Source organism: Pelodiscus sinensis, chromosome 1 (genome assembly GCF_049634645.1).
Source record: "Pelodiscus sinensis isolate JC-2024 chromosome 1, ASM4963464v1, whole genome shotgun sequence".
In the NCBI taxonomy this organism is placed as follows: domain Eukaryota; kingdom Metazoa; phylum Chordata; order Testudines; family Trionychidae; genus Pelodiscus; species Pelodiscus sinensis.
Window position 1 is genome coordinate 330,370,740 of NC_134711.1, and position 26,677 is coordinate 330,397,416.

At 53.9% G+C, this 26,677-nt stretch overlaps 3 protein-coding genes across 3 annotated transcripts; all 3 read right to left on the minus strand.

The window, feature by feature from the left end:
* Positions 1-5,602: 5,602 nt before the first annotated feature.
* LOC142827350 (olfactory receptor 52B2-like) lies at positions 5,603-6,553 on the minus strand. The gene has a single exon (XM_075922460.1). It carries the CDS (start codon positions 6,551-6,553, stop codon positions 5,603-5,605), a length of 951 nt encoding a protein of 316 aa, XP_075778575.1.
* Positions 6,554-17,099: 10,546 nt separating this feature from the next.
* LOC102460561 (olfactory receptor 52B2-like) lies at positions 17,100-18,050 on the minus strand. The gene has a single exon (XM_006115520.2). The coding sequence runs from the start codon at positions 18,048-18,050 to the stop codon at positions 17,100-17,102; it is 951 nt and encodes a 316-aa protein (XP_006115582.2).
* Positions 18,051-23,095: 5,045 nt separating this feature from the next.
* Positions 23,096-24,141, minus strand: LOC142830190 (olfactory receptor 52B2-like). Its single transcript, XM_075933647.1, has one exon. It carries the CDS (start codon positions 24,044-24,046, stop codon positions 23,096-23,098), a length of 951 nt encoding a protein of 316 aa, XP_075789762.1. The 5' UTR covers positions 24,047-24,141.
* Between the last annotated feature and the right edge of the window lie 2,536 nt (positions 24,142-26,677).

A 26,677-nucleotide genomic window follows, 5' to 3' on the forward strand; every position in this document is an offset into this window, starting at 1 on the left:
CCGGGGGGGCGGGGTCAATCGGAGGGCTGCAGGAGAGCTTCCACCCCAAAGAGCTCGCAGAGCCACCCCAGTCTTCCCATCGGGGGCTCATACTCCATTCCTCCGTCACCTCCTTCCACTTACCCCTCCTTAGCCCCCCTTCCTGATGTACAAAATAAAGGACACGTGTGTTCAAAAATAGAAACTCTCTTTATTGAACAAAACTCGGGGAGACTGGGAAAAGGAGGTGGGAGAGGGGAGGGCAACTAAAATGATCAGAGGTTTGGAACAGGTCCCATATGAGGAAAGGCTAAAGAGACTGGGACATTTTAGCTTAGGAAAGATGAGACTGAGGGGGGATAAGATAGAGGTCTATAAAAGCATGAGTGGTGTGGAAAGGGGGCATAAAGAAAAGTTCTTCATTAGTTCCCATAATAGAAGGACTAGAGGACACCAAATGATATGAATAGGTAGCAGGCTTCAAACTAATAACAGAAAGTTCTTCTTCACAAAGCAAATAGTCTACCTGTGGAACTCCTTGCTGCAGGAGGATGTGAAGGCTAGAACTATAAAAGAGTTTAAAGAGAAGTTAGATAAATTCATGGAGGTTGGGTCCATGGAGTGCTATTAGCCAGGAGGTAGAATTGGTGTCCCTGGCCTCTCTTTGTGGAAGGCTGGAGATGGATGACACGAGACAAATGGCTTTGTCATTGTCTTCAGTCCATCCCCTCCAGGGTACCTAGTGTGGGCTGCTGTCGGCAGAGAGGCTACTAGGCTAGATGGACCTTTGGTCTGACCCAGGACGGCCGTTCTTATGTTTTTATGTTCTAAGCTCAGGGTCGGGGTCTCACTCGACCACCCTGATTTTCATGCACACCTGCTCCTGGGTGGCCAGGCTGGCAGCTCTCCTGCCCTAGACGGCCACTTTCCTGTGCCTAGTGCGGAGGTCGTGGATGAGGTCCACGATGTCTGCACTAGACCAGGAGGGCGCGCGCCTCTTGCAGACCCGGGCAGGCTCCTGGGAGCCGCCAGCCTGGTCCCGGGAAGAGGCGGAGGGCTGGGTGTCAGCGGGTGGTTGGCTCGAGCCGTGCCAGATGCAGGGTCTGCTGTCTGGGTGCTGGCAGGCTTGCACCTGGCACGGGCACCATAGCCAGCCTGTGCCCCTTTAAGGGCTCTGGGGCCAGGAGGGGAGCAGAAGAGGTTCCCTGGTGGTGCCCAGAGTGGCCACCAGGGCAAGCTGGGGAGGGCTAGCCTCCCACTAGTTCAAATTAAGTGGCTACACGGCCCTTATTTCGAACTACTTAATTCGAACTTGGCGTTAGTCCTCGTAGAATGAGGTTTACCTAGTTCGAATTAAGCGCTTCGCTAGTTCAAATTAAGTTCGAACTAGCAGAGCGCTAGTGTAGCGCCTATCAAATTAATTCGAACTAACGTCTGTTAGTTCGAATTAACTTTGTAGTGTAGACATACCCAGAGTGGATGTTTTCAGAGAACTATCCAGAATGACTTTGTCTTGAGTAGTTGTAGCCAAATGAATCCCCATCACACTGTATGCGCAGGGGGGTTATATTTCCAATGTGCATTACGTTGCATTGATCCACATTCCATTCCATGTGTGGGATAATGCGCCTGGAGGAAAGGGGGGTGGGGAGCCGGATGGGCGACTCCTCCGTGCCAGGGACACCGACCGGGGGAACGTTCCCCTGGAGTCTGCGATGGGCAGCGGCCACGGGGGCCTTTGGTCTGTTCAGTGTCCAGTGAGGAAGAGGGAAAGGGCCCTGCCTTCGCCGGGTGAGGGGCCACTCAGGAGGGTCTCAGCGGCGGCAGGGGGTTCCCACCACGGCGCGTGACACAACGTGGGGATCGGTGTCGGTCTCTGCGGTGCCTCGGGGCTCTGGGGGTTCTGAGTGTTCAGTGAGGGGCACTGGGCTGTGTTATTCTTAGCAACCACAAGGAGCATGGAGCGTTGGTTGGAAATGTTTCAGGCCCCCCGGAGGTGGGTCCATTTCTCGCTCACCCCCCAGAGTGTTCTGGGCCTTGTTGAATGTCGTGGAACCTTCCAGACTTTCTGAGAATTACGTTTTCCATCAACCTCCTGGGACCAAGTCTGCCAGGCCCCCGGGGGTCCGCTTGGGGTGGGGGTTCACCAGTCCCTCAGTGGGATGTGAGAGCAAAGGGACGTGAGAGCCCAGCTGCCATGTTGTGAACTTGGTTTTATTGTGTGACTGTGAAGGTGCGCGGGTGCTGGGGGCGCTCCAGGTTTGGAAGGAGCCACTGATAAAGCGCGTTCTACTTCAGAGCTTGGAAAGGCAAGAATTGAAGTGTAAGACTAGGATCACCGTTGTCGGACTGGCCCTGCCGTAACACTGTCCTGCCGGCCCACCCCACGCTGGGCGCACTTCCCTGCGTCTGGTGGGACAATTCAGTCCTTCTTCAACTGAAATAGTTTCTAAAAGCTTCGAGGAAACAGGGATTTTGCATTTGCTGAGCTATGGCCGGGATCAACAGCTTTACTGCTCCTCGTGCAAATGCACACTTTTAATGGTGTACGCGAACGCATCCAAGCATGAGATATGGACAAACTGGTAAATAGGATGAAGTTTAATAAGGACAAATACAAAGTACTCCACTTGGGAAGGAAGAATCCGTTTCACACATAGGGTATGTCTACACAACAAAGTTAGTTCGAACTAACAGACGTTAGTTCGAACTAACTTTCATAGGCGCTACACTAGCGCTCCGTTAGTTCGAATTAGCTTAGTTCGAATTAACCAATTCGAACTAAGTTAGTTCGAATTAACGTTGTAGTGTAGACGTACCCGTACAGACTGGGAAGTGACAGTCTAGGAAGGCGTACTGCAGAAAGGGATCTAGGGATCATACTGGACCACAAGCTAAATATGACTCAACGATGTGACGCTGTTGCAAAAAAAGCAAACATGATTCTGGGCTGCATTAACAGGATGTTGTGAGCAAGACACAAGAAGTCATTCTTCTGCTCTGATCTGCGCTGATTAGGCCTCAGTTGGAGTATTGTGTTTAGTTCTGGGCACCACATATCAAAAAAGATGAGGAGAAAGTGGAGAGAAGAGCAACAAGAATGATAAAAGGTCTAAAGAACATGACGTATGAAGGAAGACTGAAAGAATTGGGCTTGTTTAGTTGGAAAAGAGAAGATTGAGAGGGGATATGATATCGGTTTTCAGGTATTTATAAGGGTGTCACAAGGAGGAGGAAGACAAATTGGTTCTCCTTGGCCTCTGAGGATAGGACAGGAAGAAATGGGCTTAAACTGCAGCAAGGGAGGTTTAGGTTGGACATTAAGAAAAACTTCCTACCTGTCAAAGTGGTTGGACACTGGAATACGTTTCCTAGGGAGGTTGTGGAATCTCCATCTCAGGAGATATTTAAGACTAGGTTAAGTATCAGAGGGGTAGCCGTGTTAGTCTGAATCTGCAAAAGCGGCGAGGCGTCCTGGGAACACTTCAGTCTCCCTGGACACACAATTGCAGATCTAAAGGTGGCCATTCTGCAGCAAAAAAACTTCAGGACCAGACTTCAAAGAGAAAGTGCTGAGCTGCAGTTCATCTTCAACCTTGACACAATCAACTCAGGATTAAACAAAGACTGTGAATGGCTCGCTAACTACAAAAGCAGCTTCTCCTCTCTCGGAATTCACACCTCCAGATCAGCTGCTAGAAGTGGGCCTCATCTTCCCCGATTGGATCCACCTCGTCATCTCCAGCCGGATTCTGGCCTGCATATTGATTCCTGCATCTGGAAATTTCCACTCCATGCATCTGACGAAGTGGGTCTTTGCCGACGAAAACTTATGCTCCTACACTTCAGTAAGACTAGGTTAGACAGACATCTCTCAGGGATGGTCTAGATGGTGCTTGGTCCTGCCGTGAGGGCAGGGGACTAGACTCGATGACCTCTCGAGGTCCCTTCCAGTTCTAGTATTCTATGATTCTATGAAAAGTTGAGCAAATGGGGGGGAGGGCACCGAAGATGCTACTTGCCCGGGTGCCATTTGGTCAGGGGCTGGGCCTGGTCACATTGACCGGAGCGGAGACATGGGGATGTTTATTCCGCTGGCATGGGCATCCCCGATGAGAGAGGGGCTCAGCCCACAGGGAGCCCCAGTGACAGGGTCAGCTGCTGTCTCACCCTGCCCCCAGTGGCTTCACTGGCCAATGAAAGCAAATTCAACGTGGAGCCCTGCCCTTTGAGCTGTGAGGGGAGACGAGCCCAGGAGAGGGGCTGGGCGGGGAGGCCGAAGGGCGCCTAGCGACAGGGCAAGGAGAAGGGATTCCTTTCCGTGGCGAGGGGCAAGAAACAGGCCCGGCCCCTTCAGCAGATCAGTGCTCAGCACTGCAGAGAGTGGGGGGGGGGTAACTTGCTAACTCACTGGCCACCGTCTGTAGCACCACCGAGCAGGACAAGCGATGAGTCACTATGCAAAGAGGGTCTCAACCTGTCTTACCAGCCACCCCCCATGGAGAGGAACAAAGGGAGGTGGATTCTGCCCCTGGCCGGGGGGCAGGGCTGGAGGAGAGTTAGTTAGTTTCTGTCTGGGAGGATGGAGGAAGCAGCCTCAGCAACAGGCTGGGGGGTTTAGAAGCTGAGACCCCCCACCCCCATATCAAGGAGGGGCTGAGGCATCCTAGGCTTGCCCTGTAACCTGCTGACATCTGTGTTGTGCTGTATCCTGGAGAAGCAATAAACCACCTCTACTCTACCGGCTGGTGGAGTCTGTTCGTGCCATTTCGGGGTGCAGGAGACGGGGGACCCCAACGCACCGTCACAGAGACGTCAGGCTCAAGGGGTCTCGCCAGGTCATATCGTTCAGCCCCGGCGCTGAGGCAAGGCCAGTGAAACCGATCCCGCCCTGAGCCCAGCCCGGTCTCACATCTCTCCAGTGACGGGGGTTCCACAGCCTCCCTGGGCCCCGTGTCGGTGTCAGCTACTCTGAACGACGGAAAGGTTTTCCTAAGAGCTGCCCCCAAGCTCCCTGCCCCCCATTAATCCCTTGCTTCGTGCCCTGCAGTCATTGGGCAAGGAGAACAATTGGAACATGCACAGGAACGGCCACACAGGGTCAGAACAAAGGGCCACCTAGCCCAGTGTCCTCTAATTTGACAGTGGCCAGTGTCAGGTACCCCAGAGGGAATGAACAGCACTGGGAATCATCAAATGATCCATCCCCTGTCACCTATTCGGATCTTCTGACACAGGCTGGGGACACCGTACCTGCCCAACCTGGCTAATGGCCATTGATGGACCTAAACCCCATGAGTCTTTAGCTCTTTTTTTAACTCTGCTATATTCTTGGCTGTCACAACATCCTCTAGCAAGGAGTTCCACAGATCAACATCCTTTTGGTAAGAACCTTTACAATAACTGAAAAGTTTCATCAGTGCTCCCCACTCTCCCTCTTCTCCCTTCTCCTCTGAAGAGGGACCCTCATAGTTCCATGGACATGGTTGTGTAACAACATTTCCAAAGAGCTGAAATTGTCAGTTTTGCAACATCCAAGTGATATCATCCATGTCTCAGTATGAAGAGGCCCTCTTCCCTGCAGTGTGGAAGAAGCCTGCTAGTAAGTCATATTCTTTTGGACTCAGCACCATTTCCCCTTCTGAGACAACACGCAGACCATTTGTGCCCGCAGCTGCTTAGTTTTCATCCCATAAACAAAGGGGTTCAGCATGGGAGGGACAACCACATAGAGATCGGCCAGTATAATGTGAATGTGGCCAGGGACGTTATGGCCAAAGCGGTGAGCTAAAACAGTGAAAAACGCTGGGATGTAAAATAAGAGGATGATACAGACGTGGGAACCGCAGGTGCTGAGACTTTTGCGCTGGGCGTCTTTGGTGGGCAGCTTGAAGACAGCCCTGAGGATCAGCACATAAGACACAGCGATAAACACAACATCGAGCATAAGGGTTACAATAGGCACTGCCAAGCCGTACCAGATATTGAGAGAGATGTCTGCACACGCCAGCCTGGCCACCCTAATGTGGTCACAATAGGAGTGTGGGATGACATTGCTGGCGCAGAAGGGCAGCCGTTTGAGGAGAAAAACAATGGGGACAATTACACAAAAGCTTCTGAGGACAATGGCCGTGGCTATTTTCCCGATCTTCTCGTTGGTGAGGATAATCGTGTACCTCAGGGGGTCGCAGACGGCGACGTACCGATCGAACCCCATGGCCAGCAGGACGCCTGACTCAACCACAAATACAAAGTGAATAAAGAACATCTGGGTGAGGCAGGCACTAAAGGAAATGGCCTTGGGTCCAAACCAGAAGATGGCCAGCGTGTTGGGCACGGTGCAGGTGGATAACAGCAAGTCGGCCACCGCCAGCATGGAGAGGAAAATGAACATGGGCTCGTGCAGCCTGTGCTGGGTGGCGATGAGCAGGAGGAGACCACAGTTCCCCAGAACAGCCGCCGTGTACATCAGAGCGAAGGGGATGGAGATCCAGGGGTGCCAGGGCTCCAGGCCCGGGATGCCGACCAGGACGAAGCTGAGGTGACTGAACGTTGTGCTGTTGGGCGTGGCCATGGGGTGCTGAGGGCTCCGCTTGGGCGCCGGGCCCGGCTGGAAGCAGAGACCAGGTCAGTGCCTGCTGGGGTCCCGCTACCTCACACTCACTTCTCACTTCCTGCTCACACCCTGCGCCCCTGGCTGAGAGCCGCACTCAGAGCTGGGCAGGGCAGAGCCGGAGCCGCTGACAGGGCTCACTGGTGACCACTCGACAAACCAGCCACAGAGCAGTCAGGGCCGGGCAGGGCGTCTCAGAGGGAGTCTGCAGGTAACAACTGAGCAGGAGCCTCCAGCACTAACGACCCCCCGTGGGCTCCTCTGGGCCCTGGAACGTCCGCTGGGTCCGGAAATGCCCGAGTGCCCCAGGCAGGGATGCTCGGTTCCAAACCCTGCCTGGGCGCCGGGCGCCTCCGCGTTGGAGAGCCTGGACGTTGAGTCTTTGGTGCCTTTCTCCTGGCTGCAGATGCCCTGCCGCTCACCCAGCCCTTCTCACTGCTTCAATACTTTGTAACTTTCAGCCTTTCCCCAGTCCCCACGTGGCAGGCCCAGACCCCAGGAGCCCTGATGGCGGAGTGCAGACATTGCAGGGTTTGGGAACGGAGACGTTGGCTGCTCCATGAGAATTGCACCTTCCCTCCCAGCGCAGAGAAACTACAGAGCGTCCGTCTGTCCCTGCCCGTCTGTCCATGCACCCGCCCTCTCTGCCACCTCCAGCCCTGCCCCCGTGTCTGTGTCCCGGACGTTCATTCGCATTTCGTAGCGGAGTCATTGGGGGCTCAGGATAGGAAATGCTGGTGCATCTGCCTGGCTCTGCTCTGGGCTCTTGGGCAGGGAAACTGAGACTTGTGTCCCCTCCTGGCCCAGAGAGGAAGGATCCATGGTGACCGCCGTAAGCCCTGCGGAGGTGCAGCAGGTTTATCCCTGCAGGATGGGCCCAGGAAGAGGCCAGGCCATGGGAGGTGATGGGGAATGTCTCAGTGTCATTCCTGTGCTCACTGCCCCCAGCAGCCATGGGGGAGGGGACCAGTGCAACTCATTGCAAACAGGAGTCAGGCTCTATGCCCCTGGCAGCCCGCTCTGTGCTTCCCCTGCCTTTCCTTCCCCTGCGGACGCCATCCTGCTGCCCCCGACCTGCCCCCGCTCCCAGGGACACCAGGAGCTGTGGGGGGTTCCCCTGGACTGGGTCCTTGGTGAGCTCTGGTCCCACTGATGACACACGAGGGCACCTTTCTCAGCAGGGGAGCAGTCGTGTGGGAATCCCCCCCCCAAACACTCACCGGGCTCCTGCCCCAGCCGGGGATGAGGAGTCTCTGCCTGGGATCCAGGTGGGGAGCTGCAGGGTCAGGAACCGCACTGGCCGGGGCTCGGAGGCAGGGACATTTATCCTGCCTGCCTGGGAGTCCCAGCGGGGTCGGAGCCAGCAGGGAGCCCTGGGCAGAGCCCACGAGGGAGACTTCTCTTAGAGGAGAATTAATAGAGATTCTCGAGGCTGTAGTCGGAAAGAGAGGAGGGGAAAGGTCAAACCATGGGCCAGAGCAGACAAACAACCGTATATAAATGAATCCAATGCATTAGGGAAGGGCACGCAAATAAGCAGTGAGAAATTTTTAAAGTGCTTGTACACAAATGCTAGGAGTCTGACTAATAAGATGGCTGAACTGGAGTACCTTGTATTAAATGAGGAGATTGACATAATAGGCATCACCGAAACCTGGTGGAATGAGGAAAATCTGTGGGACACAATCATACCGGGATATAAAATATATCGAAAGGATAGAGCAGGCCGGGTAGGTGGCGGAGTGGCACTGCATGTGAAAGATAATGTAGAATCAAATGAAATAAAAATATTAAGTGAATCAACATGTTCCATAGAATCGCTATGGATAGTAATTCCATGCTCCAATAATAAGAAATTAGCAGTAGGGTTATATTACCGACCACCTGACCAGGACAGCGATACTGACATTGAAATGCTGAGGGAGATTAGAGAGGATACCAAAATAGAGAACTCTATAATAATGGGGGATTTTAATTATCCCCATATTGACTGGATACATGTCACCTCAGGAAGAGAACCAGAGATAAATTTTCTCAATGGCTTAAATGATTGCTTCTTGGAGCAGCTGGTGCAGGAACCCACAAGGGGAGAGGCAATTCTCGACTTTGTCCTGAGTGGCGCGCAGGATCAGGTCCAGGATATAACTGTTACAGGACCGCTTGGGAATAGTGATCATAATATAATAACATTCAACATTCCTGTGGTGGGAAGAACACCTCAGCAGTCCAGCACCCTGGCATTTAATTTCAAAAAGGGGAATTACACAAAAATGAGGAGATTAGTTAAACAGAAATTAAAAGGCACAGTGACTAGAGCCAAATCCCTGAAAGCTGCATGGAAACTTTTCAAAGACACCATAAGAGAGGCCCAACTTAAATGTATACCCCAAATTAAAAAACATAGCAAGAGACCTAAAACAGTGTCACCGTGTCTTAATCACCATGTAAAAGGAGCAGCGAGGGACAAAAAGGTATCTTTTAAGAAGTGGAAGTCCAATCCTAGTGAGATAAATAGAAAGGAACATAAACACTGTCAAATCAAGTGTAAAAATGCAATAAGAAAAGCAAAACAAGATTTTGAGGAACAGCTAGCCAAAAACTCAAAAAGAAATAACAAAATGTTTTTTAAGTACATTAGAAGCAGGAAGCCTGCTAAAAAACCTGTGGGTCCCCTAGATGATCGAGCTATAAAAGGAGCAATCAAGGACAATAAAGCCATTGCGGATAAACTAAATGATTTCTTTGCTTCAGTCTTCACGGCTGAGGATGTTGGGGAGATTCCCGAATCTGCACCGTCCTTTGTGGGTGATGAATCTGAGGAACTGTCCCGGATTGAAGTGTCATTAGAGGTGGTTTTGGAACAAATAGAAAAACTTAATGTTAACAAATCTCCGGGACCGGATGGCATTCATCCAAGGGTTCAAAAAAACTCAAATGGGAAATTACTGAGCTATTATCTGTGTTTTGTAACCTATCCGTTAAATCGGCTTCCGTACCTAATGACTGGAAGGTAGCCAACGTGACACCAATATTTAAAAAGGGCTCTAGAGGCGATCCTGGCAATTACTGACCGGTAAGTCTAACTTCAGTACCGTGTAAATTAGTAGAAACAATAGTAAAGAATAAAATTGTGAAGCATGTAGAAGAACATAATTTGTTGGACAAAAGTCAATATGGTTTCTGTAAAGGGAAATCCTGTCACTAATCTATTCGGATCACCTAGGGTATGTCTACACTACAATGTTAGTTCGAACTAACGTCCGTTAGTTCGAACTAACATTCATAGCCGCTACACTAGCGCGCCGCTAGTTCGAATTTGAATCGAACTAGCGGAGCGCTTAGTTCGAACTAGGAAAACCTCATTTTACGAGGATTAAGCCTAGTTCAAACTTACTAGTTCGAATTAAGGGGTGTGTAGCCCCTTAATTCGAACTAGTGGGAGGCTAGCCCTCCCCAGGTTTCCCTGGTGGCCACTCTGGCCAACACCAGGGAAACTCTATGCCCCCCTCCCGGCCCCGGATCCCTTAAAGGGGCACGGGCTGGCTACGGTGCCCGTGCCAGGTGCAAACCTGCCAGCACCCAGCCAGCAGACCCTGCACCTGGCACGGCACAGAGCCACCTACCCGATTTCCCCCAGCCCACCCCCTCTTCCAAGGACCAGGCTGGCGGCTCCCGGGAGCTTGCCCTGGACCGCAAGAGGCAGGCACCTTCCTGGGCTAGTTCAGACATTGTGGACCTCGTCCACGATCTCCGCACTAGGCACAGGAAAGTGGCCGTCTAGGGCAGGACAGCTGCCAGCCTGGCCACCCAGGAGCAGGTGTGCATGAAAATCAAGGGGGTCCACTGAGACCCCCGACCTTGAGCCCTGAGCTTACAATGGCCGTCCTGGGTCAGACCAAAGGTCCATCTAGCCCAGTAGCTTGTCTGCCGACAGCGGCCAACCCTAGGGACCCTGGAGGGGATGGACCAAAGACAGTGACCAAGCCATTTGTCTCGTTCCATCCCTCTCCAGCCTTCCACAAACTTTGGGCAGGGACACCACTCCTACCCCCTGGCTAAGACTACTCCATGGACCCAACCTCCATGACTTGATCTCACTTCCCTTTAAACCCTGTTCTAGTTGTAGCCTTCACAGCCTCCTGCAGCAAGGAGTTCCACAGGTTAACTCTTTACTTTGTCAAGAACAACTTTATCTTACTAGGTTGAAGCCTGCTACCCATTCCTTTCCTTTGGTGTCCTCTAGTCCTTCTTTATGGGAACTCATGAAGAACTTTTCTGAATGCACCCTCTCCACCCAACCCCTGCTTTTACAGACCTCTATCCTGTCCCCCCTCCGTCTCCTCTTTTCTAAGCTGAACAGTCCCAGTCTCTGTAGCCTCTCTTCATCTGGGACCTGTTCCCAACCCCTGATCATGTTACTTGCCCTCCCCTCTCCCAGCCTTTCTCTTCCCCTCTCCCACCTCCTTTTCCCTGTCTCCCTCAGTTTTGTTCAATAAAGACAGAGTCAATGTTGGAAGAAACGTTATCTTTATTTTGTACATCAATAAGAAGGGGGGCTAGGGAAGGGTAAGTGGAAGGAGGTGAGGGAGGAATGGGGTACGAGCCCCCGATGGGGAGGACTGGGCTGGCTCTGCGGACTTCTGGGGGTGGAAGCTATCCTGCAGCCCCCCGATTACCCCCTCTCCCCAGATGGCAGCCTGCGGCAAGTGCAGCCGGGCTGATGGCCGAGTGGTGTGATGTGCCCAGTGTGGGTACTCCGGGCAATCCAAGCCAGGACTGCTTTGCAAGCGGGGCACCCCTTAGAACTGTCTGTCCGGGGTGGGGGTCGGGACCCTTTAAGGGCAGCCCTCGGCTAGCCTGAGACAGCATCTCCACGCTCTAAGTCCTCCTCTGATACCCTGCCGGCACTGCTTCCGGCCATCCTTCAGCCCTGTTCAGGGTCCACACAATGTGGACTTGCTAGTTCGAATTAGCAAAACACTAATTCGAACTAGTTTTTAGTTCTAGACGCATTAGTTTGAATTAGCTTAGTTCGAATTAACTAGTTCGAACTAAGTTAGTTTGAATTAGCGCTGTAGTGTAGACGTACCCTTAGAGTTCTTTGAAGGAGTTAACAAACATGCGGATAAGGGGGAATCCAGTAGATATAGTATACTTAGATTATCAGAAAGCCTTTGACAAGGTCCCTCACCAAAGGCTCTTGTGTAAATTACATGGCCATGGGATAAGAGGGAAGGTCCTATCTTGGATTGAGAACTGGTTAAAAGACAGGAAACAAAGGGTAGGAATAAATGGTAAATTTTCAGATTGGAGAGGGGTAACTAGAGGAGTCCCCCAAGGGTCAGTCCTGGGACCAATCCTTTTCAACTTATTCATAAATGATCTGGAGAAAGGGGTGAGCAGTGAGGTAGTAAAGTTTGCAGATGATACCAAATTGTTTAGGATAGTCAAGACAGAAGCAGACTGTGAGGGACTCCAGGAAGATCTCACCAAACTGAGTGATTGGGCAACAAAATGGCAAATGAAAATTAATGCGGATAAGTGTAAAGTAATGCACATCGGGAAAAATAACCCCAACTATAGGTACAGTATGATGGGGGCAAATTTGGCTACGACAAATCAGGAAAGAGATCTTGGAGTTACCGTGGACAGTTGTCTGAAAACTTCCACACAGTGTGCAGCGGCGATCAAAAAGGCAAATAGGATGCTAGGAATTATTAGGAAAGGGATAGAAAATAAGACCCAGAATATCTTACTGCCCCTGTATAAAACTATGGTACGCCCACATCTTGAATACTGTGTACAGATGTGGTCTCCTCACCTCAAAAAAGATATTTTGGCCTTGGAAAGGGTTCAGAAAAGGGCAACTAAAATGATTAGGGGCTTCGAACGGGTCCCATATGAGGAGAGGTTAAAACGACTCGGGCTTTTCAGTTTAGAGAAGAGGAGACTGAGGGGGGATATGATAGAGGTCTATAAAATCATGAGTGGTGTGGAGAGGGCTGATAAAGAAAAGTTATTTATTAGTTCCCATAATAGAAGAAATACAGGACACCAAATGAAATTAATGGGTAGCAGGTTTAAAACTAATAAAAGAAAGTTCTTCTTTACACAGCGTTTAATCAACCTGTGGAACTCCTTGCCAGAGGAGGCTGTGAAGGCTAGGACTATAATAGAGTTTAAAGAGAAGCTAGATAATTTCATGGAGGTTAGGTCCATAAAAGGCTATTAGCCAGGGGATAAAATGGTGTCCTTGGCCTCTGTTTGTCAGAGGCTGGAGAGGGATGGCAGGAGACAAATCGCTTGATCATTGTCTTCGGTCCACCCCCTCTGGGGCACCTGGTGCTGGCCACTGTCGGCAGACAGGATACTGGGCTAGATGGACCTTTGGTCTGACCCAGTACGGCCGTTCTTATGTTCTTATGTTCTTATGGAGTCCTCATCATGGCACTTTACATCCATTCCTGGTACCTTCCAAGCCAGAGCGGGTCACATGGCTAAGTGACCTGTCCCTGTGTCCCATACTAGCAGCCATGATACCAGCTGGTTTGCAGGTTCCAGACACATCCCTCAGGTGTGTATTGGGCTACCCTGAGAGCCATTGTCTTTGGAATTGTGCTAATTAGCATAGTCATTCACTGGACATTCCTGGCTCATTGCTCTGTCTCAGAGAACATTCCCAGTATAAGCACAGAGACCATATTCATAACTCCACATACTGATATCCCACAAGTACATGAGAAGGATACTTAGAATCGGTAGAACAGAAGCTTTCATTTGACACCTCACAAGGCCCCTGTGACGTAGTGGGGGTACCTGGCTGGTTTCTATGCTGCTGGCTCTGGGGGAACCCCCACTGGCTGCCGTGGGTACCACGACCCAGCAAAACAGGATGAGCCACTATGCAAACCAGTGGCCAGACACCCCCCATGGAGAGGAACAAAGGAAGGTGGAATGCTGCCCTGGCTGGGGGGCAGGATTGGAAGTGAGTGAGTTGGTTGCTGGCTGTCGGAGGGCATGGAGGAGAGCCTAGGAGAAGGGGCTGGAGTTTAGGGACCCAGTCTCCCCCATCTCAAGGGGGCCTGAGGCATCCTAGCCCAGTTCCTGTGACCAGACTACATCTGTGCTGCGCTGTGCTGGAGGAGCAATAAACCACCCTCAATTCCACTGGCTGGTGCAGTCTGTTTGTGCCATTTCGGGGTGCAGGAGACGGGGAACCCCCAACACGCCGTCACAGCCCCCTTCGTACAGACTTGGGGGCAAATACCCCTCCAAGGTCTGTCTGCTCCCCTTACAATTCCATAATGTGACAGAAGAGTTGAGGAAACTGTTTGTTTTTTAATTTGGTTACACCTGGCAGGGATGGATACAGTCTTCCTGCTCCTTGTCTGCAAATGCACAGAGTTAATGGTGAATGCGAATGCATCCAAGCATGAGACGGGCTACAAAGGCAACACAAAATAAAGTTTTCAAAGGTTGAGAAAATCAGGTTCGGGGCACCGAAGATGCTACTTCCCTGGGTGCCGTTGGGTCAGGGATTCGCCCTGTTCCCATTGAGCGGGGCGGAGACGCGAGGATGTTTATACTTCTGGCCTGGGCATCCCTGGGACGGGAGGGGCTCAGAGCCCTGTGAGGGAGTGGTGGGTTTTGGAGGTTCAAAGGGGGGTGTTGCATAGGTGGGGACGCTCAGTGCCTGGAAGTTACTGGTTTAATGTGACAAAGGAGGGGAGTTTGTTGTCTCAGAGAACATCCCAGAATTGTCGCCGTGGTGTCTGGGACCCTGGTGACCCCGGCCCTGCTCAGAGCACACGGCCGGTTCCGGCCAGACGACAGAGAATGGGCTGCAGAGAGGGACGTCGGCAACCGAGCCAGCTGATTGCAGCGAGGGGAGAAGCGGAGAAGAGGGGGCCAGACGACCCTCTTACCTGGGGAGAAGACAATGGACTCAGGAGGGGCTGTTGCTGGGGATATTGGAGGCTCTGCTGGGAGACTGGGGACTGGGAACAGGCAGGACTCAGCGGGCTGCAGGAGAGACTGACGTGAGGGCTGAGAGCCCAGGCCGACTGGACTGAGGGGCCTTTGCTGTGTTCCAAGCTCAGTATACCCTCCTGTTTTGGGCTGGCTGATAGTTGCTCTGAGATTTCATCTCCTGTCTGATCAAACTGAGGGCTCTGCTCTGCTTGTCTCCTGCCCTCTGGAAGCCCCAGCTCCCATCCTCATCCGGGAATCCCGATCGTGCAAGCTCCAGAAGTGGCGAGATCTCTCTCTCTCTCCTTCTGTCTCTTCCGCCCTGCTCCCACAAGCATAGCCTCCTGACCTTGCACTATGTAAACTGTTATATGGTTTGCTAGCACTAGCATTCGTGATCAGTTTCAATTTACCTTTACTATTGTAACTATTTTGTGTGTTAAGCTCCCAATATATCACTACCCAGAAATAAATGACTTTCATTGTTAAACTGGCTGTCTCTCTCTCTTTTCCTTTTTCTCTCACACTCATTCTTCCTCAGCAACAATGCGTCTTGTACCCAAGCTAAAGATCCTTGTAGGGCCCAGAATCCTGTGGGGTTTGCTCATCGTGTGGTTTACCAGTGCATCACTGTGGTGTGAGAGTGGGGATAGGGAGGTGCTGAACCTGGGGGCTTATGAGGATGGGAGCTGAAAGTGCTTTTAAATCCAGCCCACGGAGTCCAAACGCTCATGAAGGTGCAGTGTGGCCTTGCTCTCAAACCCAGTGTTAGGCCCTAGAAGAGCGAGCCTAGTGCAGGTATGCCAAGCCAGATTAAAAAGGAAAGGAGATTAACAAAGGTTTCTGGGTACTCCCTGAACAGAACTAGAGACATGGTTCAAGCAAGGGGCACTCCCTACATACTTGCTTAAGTTGCAAAAGTAAAATAAGTGAAAGGCTGTGCCTATACCCACTGTGATGGGAACAGCTACTTTGAGAACTGATAAGGTAACTCCGAATGTGTCTACGCTGGCCACATAACCCGTAACAGCTATGGAAATGAGAGAAGTCAGAATAGGGAAATGCGCGGGGGATTTAAATATCCCCCGCAGGATTTAAATAAACATGGCCGCCGCTTTTTTCTGGCTTGCAAGTAGGAATAAGAGATCCTCCAGAATAGGGCTTTATTTCGGAGTCTGGATGCTCTTTTCCGGCTTTTCCCCAAGCCGGAAAAAAGCAGCAGCCATGTTTATTTAAATCCCGCGGGGGATATTTAAATCCCCCGCGCATTTCCCTATTCTGACTTCTCTCATTTCCATAGCTATTACGGGTTATGTGGCCAGTGTAGACACAGCCTCCCTGTTTCTGTTCTCACCCTGATCTTAATGAACTGTCTCCTCGATGTTTTAACTCCCTGTCTCTGCCCTCTGTTTGTTTTAACTCCCTGTCTCCTTGTTGTTTGGTACTTGCCTTCTGGGCTGATAAGACAGCTGTTGACGCATTATGAATTGCTTAAGGCCATGAAGTATACGCATGAACACTAGAAGTTTCTAACTAATTAAGGGGGGCTGAGATGCTTGGGCAAATGTTTTATGACAGGACGGAACTGTCTATATAATCTTACTTGTTACTGAAATCGGGGCTGGTTCTCTTTGGAGACGGGCTGCTCTCTATTGTAAGTGCGCACGATTCAATAAAGAGCTCGTGAGTGGATCTTGCTGTCTCTTTGCCGTCAGACAACGAACCAAGGCCGTCCGGGTTCGAGTCCCCGACACCAGCCTGCTGAGTCCCGGGACATATGAGGGGTCAGCGTGTGAGTGCTGATTCCCCACTCCTCTCAGACGTGCTCTGGTAGTGGGGTGAGTGTCCGTGTGTGTTGATAAGGTTTCAAGAACCCTGTCCTGAGGAACCTAGTTCCTGCAGGAGAGCTCCAGTGGGAGGGGGAATTGGCAGCAGGGAGAATTCAGCTCCATAGGAGCGCACAAGTAAGCACAAGCAGCACACGGATAGAATTGATAACGTCCCCTCAGCCCCACAAGAGTAACCCGAATCAACGAGCACACCCCGGAGTACTGGGCAAATCTGGTAACACAGTGGCCAGTGTCAGGCACCCCAGAGGGAAAGAACAGGATAGGGGATGATCAAATGATCCATCCCCTGTCCGCCATTCGCATCTTCCGGCAAACAGAGCCTAGAGACACCATTCCTGCACTACCTGGCTAATGGCCACTGATGGACCCACCCTCCGTGAATCTATCGAGATCCTTCTTCAACCGTGTTATATTCTTGGTTTCACAGCATTCTCTGCAAAGATAACAGATCTTGGCAAGAACCTAACTGGAGACTTTTATCAGCCACTCCCCCATTCCCCTCCAGCCTTCTCTTCTCAACAAGGGCCCTAGTAGATTCATGGACCTGAACAGGTAACAACATTTCCAAGAAGCAGAAAAAGTCAGTTTTGCAACAGGGAGTTAGAGTGGTAACGTCCATATCTCGGTGCCGAGGGGCCCTCTCCTTGCAATGTGGAAGAAGCCTGCTGGTAAGTCACATGGCTCCGGACTCAGCGCCATTTCCCCTTCCGAGACAACACACAGCTCACTTGTTCCCGCAGCTGCTTGGTTTTCACCCCGTAAACAACAGGGTTTAGCACGGGGGGGATGAGCATGTAGAGATTGGCCAGCAGAATGTGGATGTGTCGTGGGATGTTCTGGCCAAAGCGGTGGGTGAGGACACTGAAAAAGGCTGGGGTGTAAAATAAGAGGATGATACAGACGTGGGAGCCGCAGGTGGCGAGAGTTTTGCGCTGGGCGTCTTTGGTGGGCAGCTTGAAGACAGCCCTGTGGATCAGCACATAAGACACAGCGATAAACACAACGTCTAGTATAATGGTTAACAAAGGCACTGCAAGGCCATACCAGATATTTGGGGTTATGTCTGCACAGGCCAGCCTGGCCACCCCCATGTGCTCACAGTAGGAGTGTGGGATGACGTTGCTGGCGCAGAAGGGCAGCCGTTTGAGGAGAAAAACCACGGGGACAATTACACAAAAGCTTCTGATGACAATGGCCGTGGCTATTTTCCCGATCTTCTCATTGGTGAGGACAGTCGTGTATTTCAGGGGGTCGCAGACGGCGACGTACCGATCGAACCCCATGGCCAGCAGGACACCGGACTCAACAACACTTGCAAAGTGCACAAAGAACACCTGGGTGAGGCAGGCACTGAAGGAAATGGCCTTGGGTCCAAACCAGAAGATGGCCAGCGTGTTGGGCACGGTGCAGGTGGATAACAGTACGTCGGCCACCGCCAGCATGGAGAGGAAAATGAACATGGGCTCGTGCAGCCTGCGCTGGGTGGCGATGAGCAGGAGGAGACCACAGTTCCCCAGAACAGCCGCCGTGTACATCAGCGCGAAGGGGATGGAGATCCAGGGGTGCCAGGGCTCCAGGCCCGGGATGCCGACCAGGACGAAGCTGAGGTGACTGAACGTTGTGCTGTTGGGCGCGGCCATGGGGCGCTGAGGGCTCCGCTTGGGCGCCGGGCCTGGCTGGAAGCAGAGACCAGGTCAGTGCTTCCTGGGCTCTCGCCGCCTCACACTCACTTCTCACTTCCCGCTCACACCCTGCGCCCCTGGTGTGAGAGCTGCACTCAGAGCTGGGTAGGGCAGAGCCGGAGCTGGTGACAGGGACCTGTCAGGAGCTCAGAGCTCAGAGGTGACCACTCGACAAACCAGCCACAGAGCAGGCAGGGCCGGGCGGAGAGTCTCAGAGAGCCCAGCCCGTGTAGCCGGCCTCCCTCATCTCTGGGACACACCCGGAAACAACAAGGGAACGTTCAGTTACTTGAGCTCTATGAGTATTTACTGTCCCATCTGTAGCCCTGCTCTCTGCTTTGCCACTGAGAGACTCTGAACCCCCGGGGAGCTGCAGAGCCCACGAACACAGCGACCACTCAGAGGTGCCTCGGTGCAGAAAGGGGCACTAATGGATTCGGAGCCTGGGGACACAGGTCTGGGCCCAGGATCCCAGGGGTGGCCGGACCAGCCCCAGACACGGCGGGGATAGAATCTCCCTGCACCTACGGACAGTCCCCGGCCATAGAGCCACCCGAGCGCATTTGGCTCCAGCTCTGTGCTAGGGGCTCCTGTTCACCTAACCGCTGAGTCCTGGTCACGTCCAGTGACCCTGCAGCCTCCTGCAGCGCTGCTTGGCCAGCAGGGGGGATCCATCTTGCTAATCCTGCACTCAGCCCATGGGCATCGCGGCAAATGAAATTCAGCCTCTCTCCTCCGGGAACTGGCCATCGCTCAGCAGAGGGGCCTGGGGCACGTTCTAAGCATTGGCTTTCATGAGTAAATTATTATGCGATTCCACCCTATGTGTGAGAGTGTCGGCCTGTCTGTCTCTGTGTGTCCGTCTGTCTGTCCGTTGGAGTACTGCTCTCAAGAGGTCAGACCTAGGAGCACCCAATGTGCTAGGCAGATACTTCCTATGCTCACTTCAAAGCAAGGTCAGAGCTTGGCTGTGCCTCGACCATGGGCTGTGCCTGGAGTGGGGCTGGGTCTCAGCACACCGCACAGGAAAGAGACACCCCTCCCTTCCCCCTATCCAGGCCTGTCCAGAGTCTCCTACCCCTGAGCACCCGTTAGGCCCTTTGCTCTCTGGGGCACACTTGCTGCCCTGGCGCAGGGAGGGGAACATCTGAGCTGTGGCTGCCAAGTTTGGAGACTCTGTGGGGCCAGCGTGTGCTCCGGGATCCATGGGACACGGCACCCAGACAGCCCCACTGTGTGTCCCTGGGCAGCCTTTCCCCAGGCCCCCCGGGTCAGCCCAGTCCCCAGCAGCCCTGGCGCAGGGTTTGGGAGCAGAGACGTCGGCTGCTGCATGAGAACTGCACCTTCCCTCCCAGCACAGAGTAACTACAGAGCGTCCGTCTGTCCCTGCCCGTCTGTCCATGCACCCGCCCTCTCATCCCCCTCCAGCCCTGCGCCCGTGTCTGTGTCCCGGACGTTCATTTGCATTTTTTATCGGAGTTACTGGGGGCTCAGGGTAGGAAATGCTGGTGCCTCTGCCCGGCTCTGCTGGGCTCTCGGGAAGGGAAACGCAGACTTGTCTCCCCTCCTGGCCGGGAGAGGAAGGATCTGTGGTGAGAGCCCTGAGCAGAGCTGAGCAGGGTCCAGTCTCAGGAGATGCAGCGGGTTTATCCCTGCAGGATCAGGGCCAGGGAGACGCCAGCCCATGGGACAGGATCAGGGAATATCTTGGTGCCAATCCCAGGCTCACTGCTTCCAGCCTGTGCCCCTGGCAGCCCGCTCTGTGCTTCCCCTGCCTTTCCTTCCCCTGCGGTCACCATCCAGCTCCCCCCGACCTGCCCCCGCTCCCAGGGACACCAGCGGCCGTGGGGGGTTCCCCTGGACTGGGTCCTTGGCGAGCTCAGGTCCCACTGATGACACGCGAGGGCACCTTTCTCAGCAGGGGGGCAGCCGTGCGGGAGGCCCCTTCCCCCAAACACTCACCGGGCTCCTGCCCCAGCCGGGGATGAGGAGTCTCTGCCTGGGATCCAGGTGGGGACCTGCAGGGGCAGGAACCGCACTGGCCGGGGCTCGGAGGCAGGGACATTTATCCTGCCTGCCTGGGAGTCCCAGCGGGGTCGGAGCCAGCAGGGAGCCCTGGGCACAGAGCAGTTTCCAGCTCAGCCGCAGGCAGGGGCAGGCTGGGGTCAGGGGATTTGTGTGTTTACATCAGTGATCGTCCTGACAGCTTTGCCCTCACAAGCCCAAATGACCAGGCCGCGTGTTCTGTGCGGGGAGCCAGCAGCCCCCAGGCGCCCCCCCGGGATCACACAGAAATAGATCAGCAAACACCAGCGGTCCCTCAAATTTTAGAGAAATACTTATGTTTCAATCCCTGGAATGGACTAACAGGGACACTGGAGTGTGGGGCCGGCAGTGAGGTTGCTACAGCCGGTGAGAGACTTAAACTGCCGACCCAAGTTACAGAATTCTGGAAGAGACTTCGGGAGCCATCGAGTGCAACCCCCCTGCTAAACACAGGCCCGATCCCAGTTGAGTCAGCCCAGCCCAGGGCTTTGTCCAGCCGGGACGTAAAAACCTCTAGGGATGGAGATTGCACCCCCTCCCTCGGGAACACAGCCCAGCGCTTCCCCACCCGCCTTCGGAAATAGTTTTTCCTAATATCCCAGCTACTTCAGACCATTGCTCCTTGATCTTCCATCGGTCACCTCTGAGAACAGCCTCTCTCCAGCCTCTCTGAAACCCCCTGCGGGTAATGGAAGGCTGCTCTCAAATCCCCCCTCACTCCCCAGCGAGTTCTGGGAGAGCCGCGCAGGGAGCTGGGGTGAGTGGGCGCAGAGTTCCAGATCCTCCATCTTCCCACCCACCCCCTGAGACCAGGCTGGGAGGCCGACACAGGCTGGGGGCTGCTTTCACTCTCTACCCCACAGGCATGTGGAGGGTCTATGTGGACCCCACAACTGCCTGGGCCCCCTGGCTGGGCTCCAGGCTGCCCCGTCCAGTGGCTGGGACCTCAGGGTGAGGACAAAGGGGTGCAGGAGGGTCACCCCAGGGAAACGTGGGTACCTTGGGCCAGTCTACAACACTCTCCCACCAGCCCACCCCATGCTAGGTGCACTTCTGTGTGTGTGGTGGGGCATTTCATTCCTTCTATAACTGAAATAGTTTCTGGAAGCTGTGACGGACCGGGCCGGGTCTGGCACAGCCAAGGGCGTCCGCTCAGGGCAAATTGCTCAAAACCAGGTCTACTTACAGCCCCTGACTGGAGACCTTCCCGAACAGGCCACACACCAGTCCCACCGAGCGCTTCAGCTGCCAATCCGGCCAGCAGGAAGCCTCACGAGCAAAACCCCTCGGCCAATCCAGCTCTCCTTGCACCACAATCAGCCCTGGGCCTTACGCACGGGTGAGGGGTTATAGAACCCAACCTCTCCTACCCCGAGCGGGTTCTCCCAGTCCCAAAGAACCAGCCACAGCTCCTGGGCGATTTACACTTTGGAGCGTACCCACAAGATCACGCTGGGCCCATCCTTTAGCATCGAAACTCTAAAGGTTTGTTAATAAAAAAAAAGTTTGAGAGTGAGGTTGTTCAGGAGAATCCATCACATGCACCAGTCACCCAGTTCTGGATGCAGGCGCCTAGCAGAGATGTTACAAACTGCTAGCTTAGAAGTCTCTGGTGCACATCCGATGTGAGGACGGGTCAGCAATCCTTCCCGGCTCTCTGTCCCTCACAAACTGCATCTGGGATCAGTAGCAAGATTGAAGACAAGATGGAGTCTGCCTCATGGCACTGTCCATCCATCCCTGGTACCTTCCAAGCCAGAGCGGGTCACATGATATCGGCTGGTTTGCAGGTTCCAGACACATCCCTCGGGTGTGTATTGGGCTACCCTGAGAGCCATTGTCTTTGGAACTGTGCTAATTAGTGTAGTCATTCACTGGACATTCCTGGCTCATTGGGCTGTCTCAGACAGGGAACATTCCCAGTATAAGCACAGAGACCATATTCATAACTCCACATACTGATATCCCGCAAGTACATGAGAAGCATACCTAGAATCAGTAGAACATAAGCTTTCAGTTGACACCTCACAAGGCCCCCTTCGTACAGACTTGGGGGCAAATACCCCCCCTCCCAGGGGGTGCTGAGATCTATCTGCTCCCCTTAAAATTCCATAACGTGACAGAAGAGTTGAGGAAACTGTTTGTTTTTTCAATTTGGTTACACCTGGAAGGGACTGATACAGTCTTCCTGGTCCTTGTTTGCAAATGCACAGTGTTAATGGTGAATGCGAATGTATCCAAGCATGAGACGGGCTACAAAGGCAACAAAAAATAAAGTTTTCAAAGGTTGAGCAAATCAGGTTCGAGGCACCGAAGATGCTACTTCTCTGGGTGCCGTTGGGTCAGGGATTCGCCCTGTTCACATTGAGCGGGGGGAAACACGGGGATGTTTATACCGCTGGCCTGGGTATCCCTGGAACGGGAGGGGCTCAGAGCCCTGTGAGGGAGTGGTGGGTTTTGGAGGTTCAAAGGGGGGTGTTGCATAGGTGGGGCACTCAGTGCCTGGAAGTTACTGGTTTAATGTGACAGAGGAGGGGAGTTTGTTGTTTCAAAGAACACCCCAGAATTGGTGTTGTGGTGTCTGGTACTCTGGTGACCCCGGCTATTTGGCCACTGATGGACCCACCCTCCGTGAATCTATCGAGATCCTTCTTCAACCGTGTTATATTCTTGGTTTTCACAGCATTCTCTGCAAAGAGTTCCACAGATCAACATCCTGTTAGCAAGAACCTAACTGGAGATGTTTATCAGCCACTCCCCCATTCCCCTCCAGCCTTCTCTTCTCAACAAGGGCCCTAGTAGATTCATGGACCTAAACAGGTAACAACATTTCCAAGAAGCAGAAAAAATCAGTTTTGCAACAGGGAGTTAAAGTGTTAACGTCCATATCTCGGTGCCCAGGGGCCCTCTCCTTGCAATGTGGAAGAAGCCTGCTGGTAAGTCACATGGCTCCTGACTCAGCGCCATTTCCCCTTCCGAGACAACACATAGCTCACTTGTTCCCGCAGCTGCTTGGTTTTCACCCCGTAAACAACGGGGTTTAGCATGGGGGGGACGAGCACGTAGACATTGGCCAGCAGAATGTGGATGTGTCGTGGGATGTTATGACCAAAGCGGTGGGTTAGGAAACTGAAAAAGGCTGGGGTGTAAAATAAGAGGATGATACAGACGTGGGAGCCGCAGGTGCCGAGAGTTTTGCGCTGGGCGTCTTTGGTGGGCAGCTTGAAGACAGCCCTGAGGATCAGCACATAAGAAACAGCAATAAACGCAATGTCTAGTATAATGGTTGAGAAAGGCACTGCGAGGCCATACCAGATATTTGGGGTTATGTCCGCACACGCCAGCCTGGCCACTCCAATATGCTCACAGTAGGAGTGGGGGATGACGTTGCTGGCGCAGAAGGGCAGCCGTTTGAGGAGAAAGACAATGGGGACAATTACACAAAAGCTTCTGATGACAATGGCCGTGGCTATTTTCCCGATCTTCTCATTGGTGAGGACAGTCGTGTACCTCAGGGGGTCGCAGACGGCGACGTACCGATCGAACCCCATGGCCAGCAGGATGCCTGACTCGACGGCACCCACAAAGTGCACAAAGAACACCTGGGTGATGCAGACACTGAAGGAAATGGCCTTGGGTCCAAACCAGAAGATGGCCAGCGTGTTGGGCACTGTGGTGGTGGATAACAGTAAGTCGGCCACCGCCAGCATGGAGAGGAAAATGAACATGGGCTCGTGCAGCCTGCGCTGGGTGGCGATGAGCAGGAGGAGACCACAGTTCCCCAGAACAGCCACCGTGTACATCAGCGCGAAGGGGATGGAGATCCAGCGGTGCCAGGGCTCCAGGCCCGGGATGCCGACCAGGACGAAGCTGAGGTGACTGAACGTTGTGCTGTTGGGCGTGGCCATGGGGCGCTGAGGGCTCCGCTTGGGCGCCGGGCCCGGCTGGAAGCAGAGACAAGGTCAGTGCCTGCTGGGCTCCCACCCCCTCACACTCACTTCTCACTTCCCACTCACACCCTGCACCCCCGGTGAGAGCTGCACTCAGAGCTGCTCAGGGCAGAGCCGGAGCCGGTGGCAGGGACCTGTCAGGAGCTCAGAGCTCAGAGGTGACCACTCGACAAACCAGCCACAGAGCAGGCAGGGCCGGGCAGAGAGTCTCAGAGAGCCCAGCCGGTGTAGCTGGCCTCCCTCAGCTCCGGGACACACCTGGAAACAACAAGGGACAGTTCAGCTACTCAAGCTCCATGGTGATTTATTGCCCCAGGTGTGGCCCTGCTCCCTGCTTTGCCACTGAGAGACTCTGAACCCCCCAGAGGGCCTGCCGAGCCCACGAACACAGCGACCACTCAGAGGTGCCTCAGTGCAGAAAGGGGCACTAATGGATTCAGAGCCTGGGGACACAGGACTGGGCCCAGGATCCCAGCGGTGGCCGGCGCGGCCCCAGACACGGTGGGGACAGAATCTCCCTGCGCCTACGGACAGTCCCCGGCCATAGAGCCACCCGAGCGCGTTTGGCCCCAGATCTGTGCTGAAGGGCTCCTGTTCACCCAGCCTTTGAGCCCGTGCCACATCCAGCGCCCCTGGAGCCTCCTGCAGCGCTGCATGGCCGGCAGGGGGGATCCATCCTGCTAATCCTGTGCCCAGCCCAAGGGCCATCGTGGCAAATGAAATTCAGCCTCTCCCCAGTGGGAACTGGCCATCGCTCGGCAAGTTCTAATTGTCGGCTTTCATTAATAAATTATTATGCCATTCCACCCCGTGTGCGAGAGTGTCGGCCTGTCTGTCTCTGTGTGTCCGTCTGTCTGTCCGTTGGAGTACTGCTCTCAAGTGGTAGGAGCTAGGAGCACCCAATGTGCCAGGCAGCTACTTCTTATCCTCACTTCAAAGCAAGTTCCGGGCTTGGCTGTGAGAAGAACATGGGCTGTGCCTGGAGTGGGACTGGGTCTCAGCACACCCAGGGCCGGACGGAGGCATGGGTGTGCCGGGCAGCTGCCCAGGGCGCCAACCGATGGGGGGCGCCTGATGGCAGCTGTAAGGGGCACGCGGCGTCCCTTACTGATGCCATCAGGCGCCGCGTGCCCAGCTCCCGCAGCGCTGACACGCCCACATCTCCGTGGCGCCGGCCAGCAACGCCCTTCTGTAGCCAGACATGAACCCCATCTTGTTTCCCCCCACCCCAGAGAGCAAGAGAAAGGCAGTCAGCCTTTGATGCCCTGGGAACGCAGGTGTGCTGCCTGTCCCTGACTCTACCATACACAGAAACCAGACAGTAAAAGGGCTAGCTGACAGCCCGGGGCCTCCCGTCGCCCTGATGGCTAGTACCAGTAATTGACACGCCTGCACTGTCCCAGGAGAGGAATCTTTGCCCATCACATACCAGAGGTGCCCATTGTCTGCATTTTCCCAGGTGTGAATTATGCTTTGCACCCTTCGTGGGAAACTTGGCGTTCAAAGCCATTTTTCCTAATTGGCCACTTGAGACCAGGAAGAAGCCTACGTGACCCGAGGGGTATAAAAAGGGGTTTAGTAGCCCACCCCATTTGAGCTCCAATCATCTACACCTGCTGGCAGGTATTGATTGTCTCCTGAGGTCCGTGGGACGCCCAATCTCGCCCTACGTCTTCCCGAGGGATTGAGAGAAAGACGCTGGCCACGCCAAGTCTGGAACGCAGGGGTGAGAATATATACCTGCTAGGTGTCTATTTTGCATGCATTTAATAAGAGCTCAGAGAACCAAAAGGGTTTCATGGTACCTGTAAGTGACGACTTAGTGTAATTTCTGTCCTGTCCTTTGTAGTGGCTGTGTCATCTGTAACACAGCAGTAGCATTTACCCTGTAACAATAAAATAGTAACTCTTCAAGCTTTAACCTGACTCCTTCAGTTGCTGTAACAGAACCAAGCACAATTTAAAAGAACTTCAGCCGGTCATAAGGGACTCACTGCCCTGACCGTCGGCTGACACCTTCCCCCCCACGGTCACGACGCCTTACACAGCCCAGCGGGGACAGCTGGGCCGGACTGGGACGTGCTTGCGGGTCTCGGGCTGCATGCCAGCAGGCGGAGCCGGGCTGCACATACACTGTGCGTCCTGGGGGCGGGTCCGCTCCCCACGGGCGGGACCGCACATGTGCCGTGCGCCCAGGAGCGTCGCCGCACGCCTGTGCCCGGGGAGCCAGAATGCCTCAGGCCGGCTCTGAGAACACCACACAGGAAAGAGACAGACACACGCGTCCCCTCTCCCTCCTGTTCAGGACTGCCCAGGGCACCCTCCCTCCCGGCACCCATTGGGCCCTTTGCTCTCTGGGACTCACCGGCTGCCCTGGCGCAGGGAGGGAAATGCCGGAGCTGCGGCTGCCAAGCTGGGAGACTGTCTGGGGCCAGCGTGTGCTCCTCAGTCAGTGGGACACGGCACCCAGACAGCCCCACTGTGTGTCCCTGGGCAGCCTTTCCCCAGCCCCCCCCCGAGGCCGGCCCAGGCCCCGGCAGCCCTGGCGCAGGGTTTGGGAGCGGAAATGTCGGCTGCTCCATGAGAATT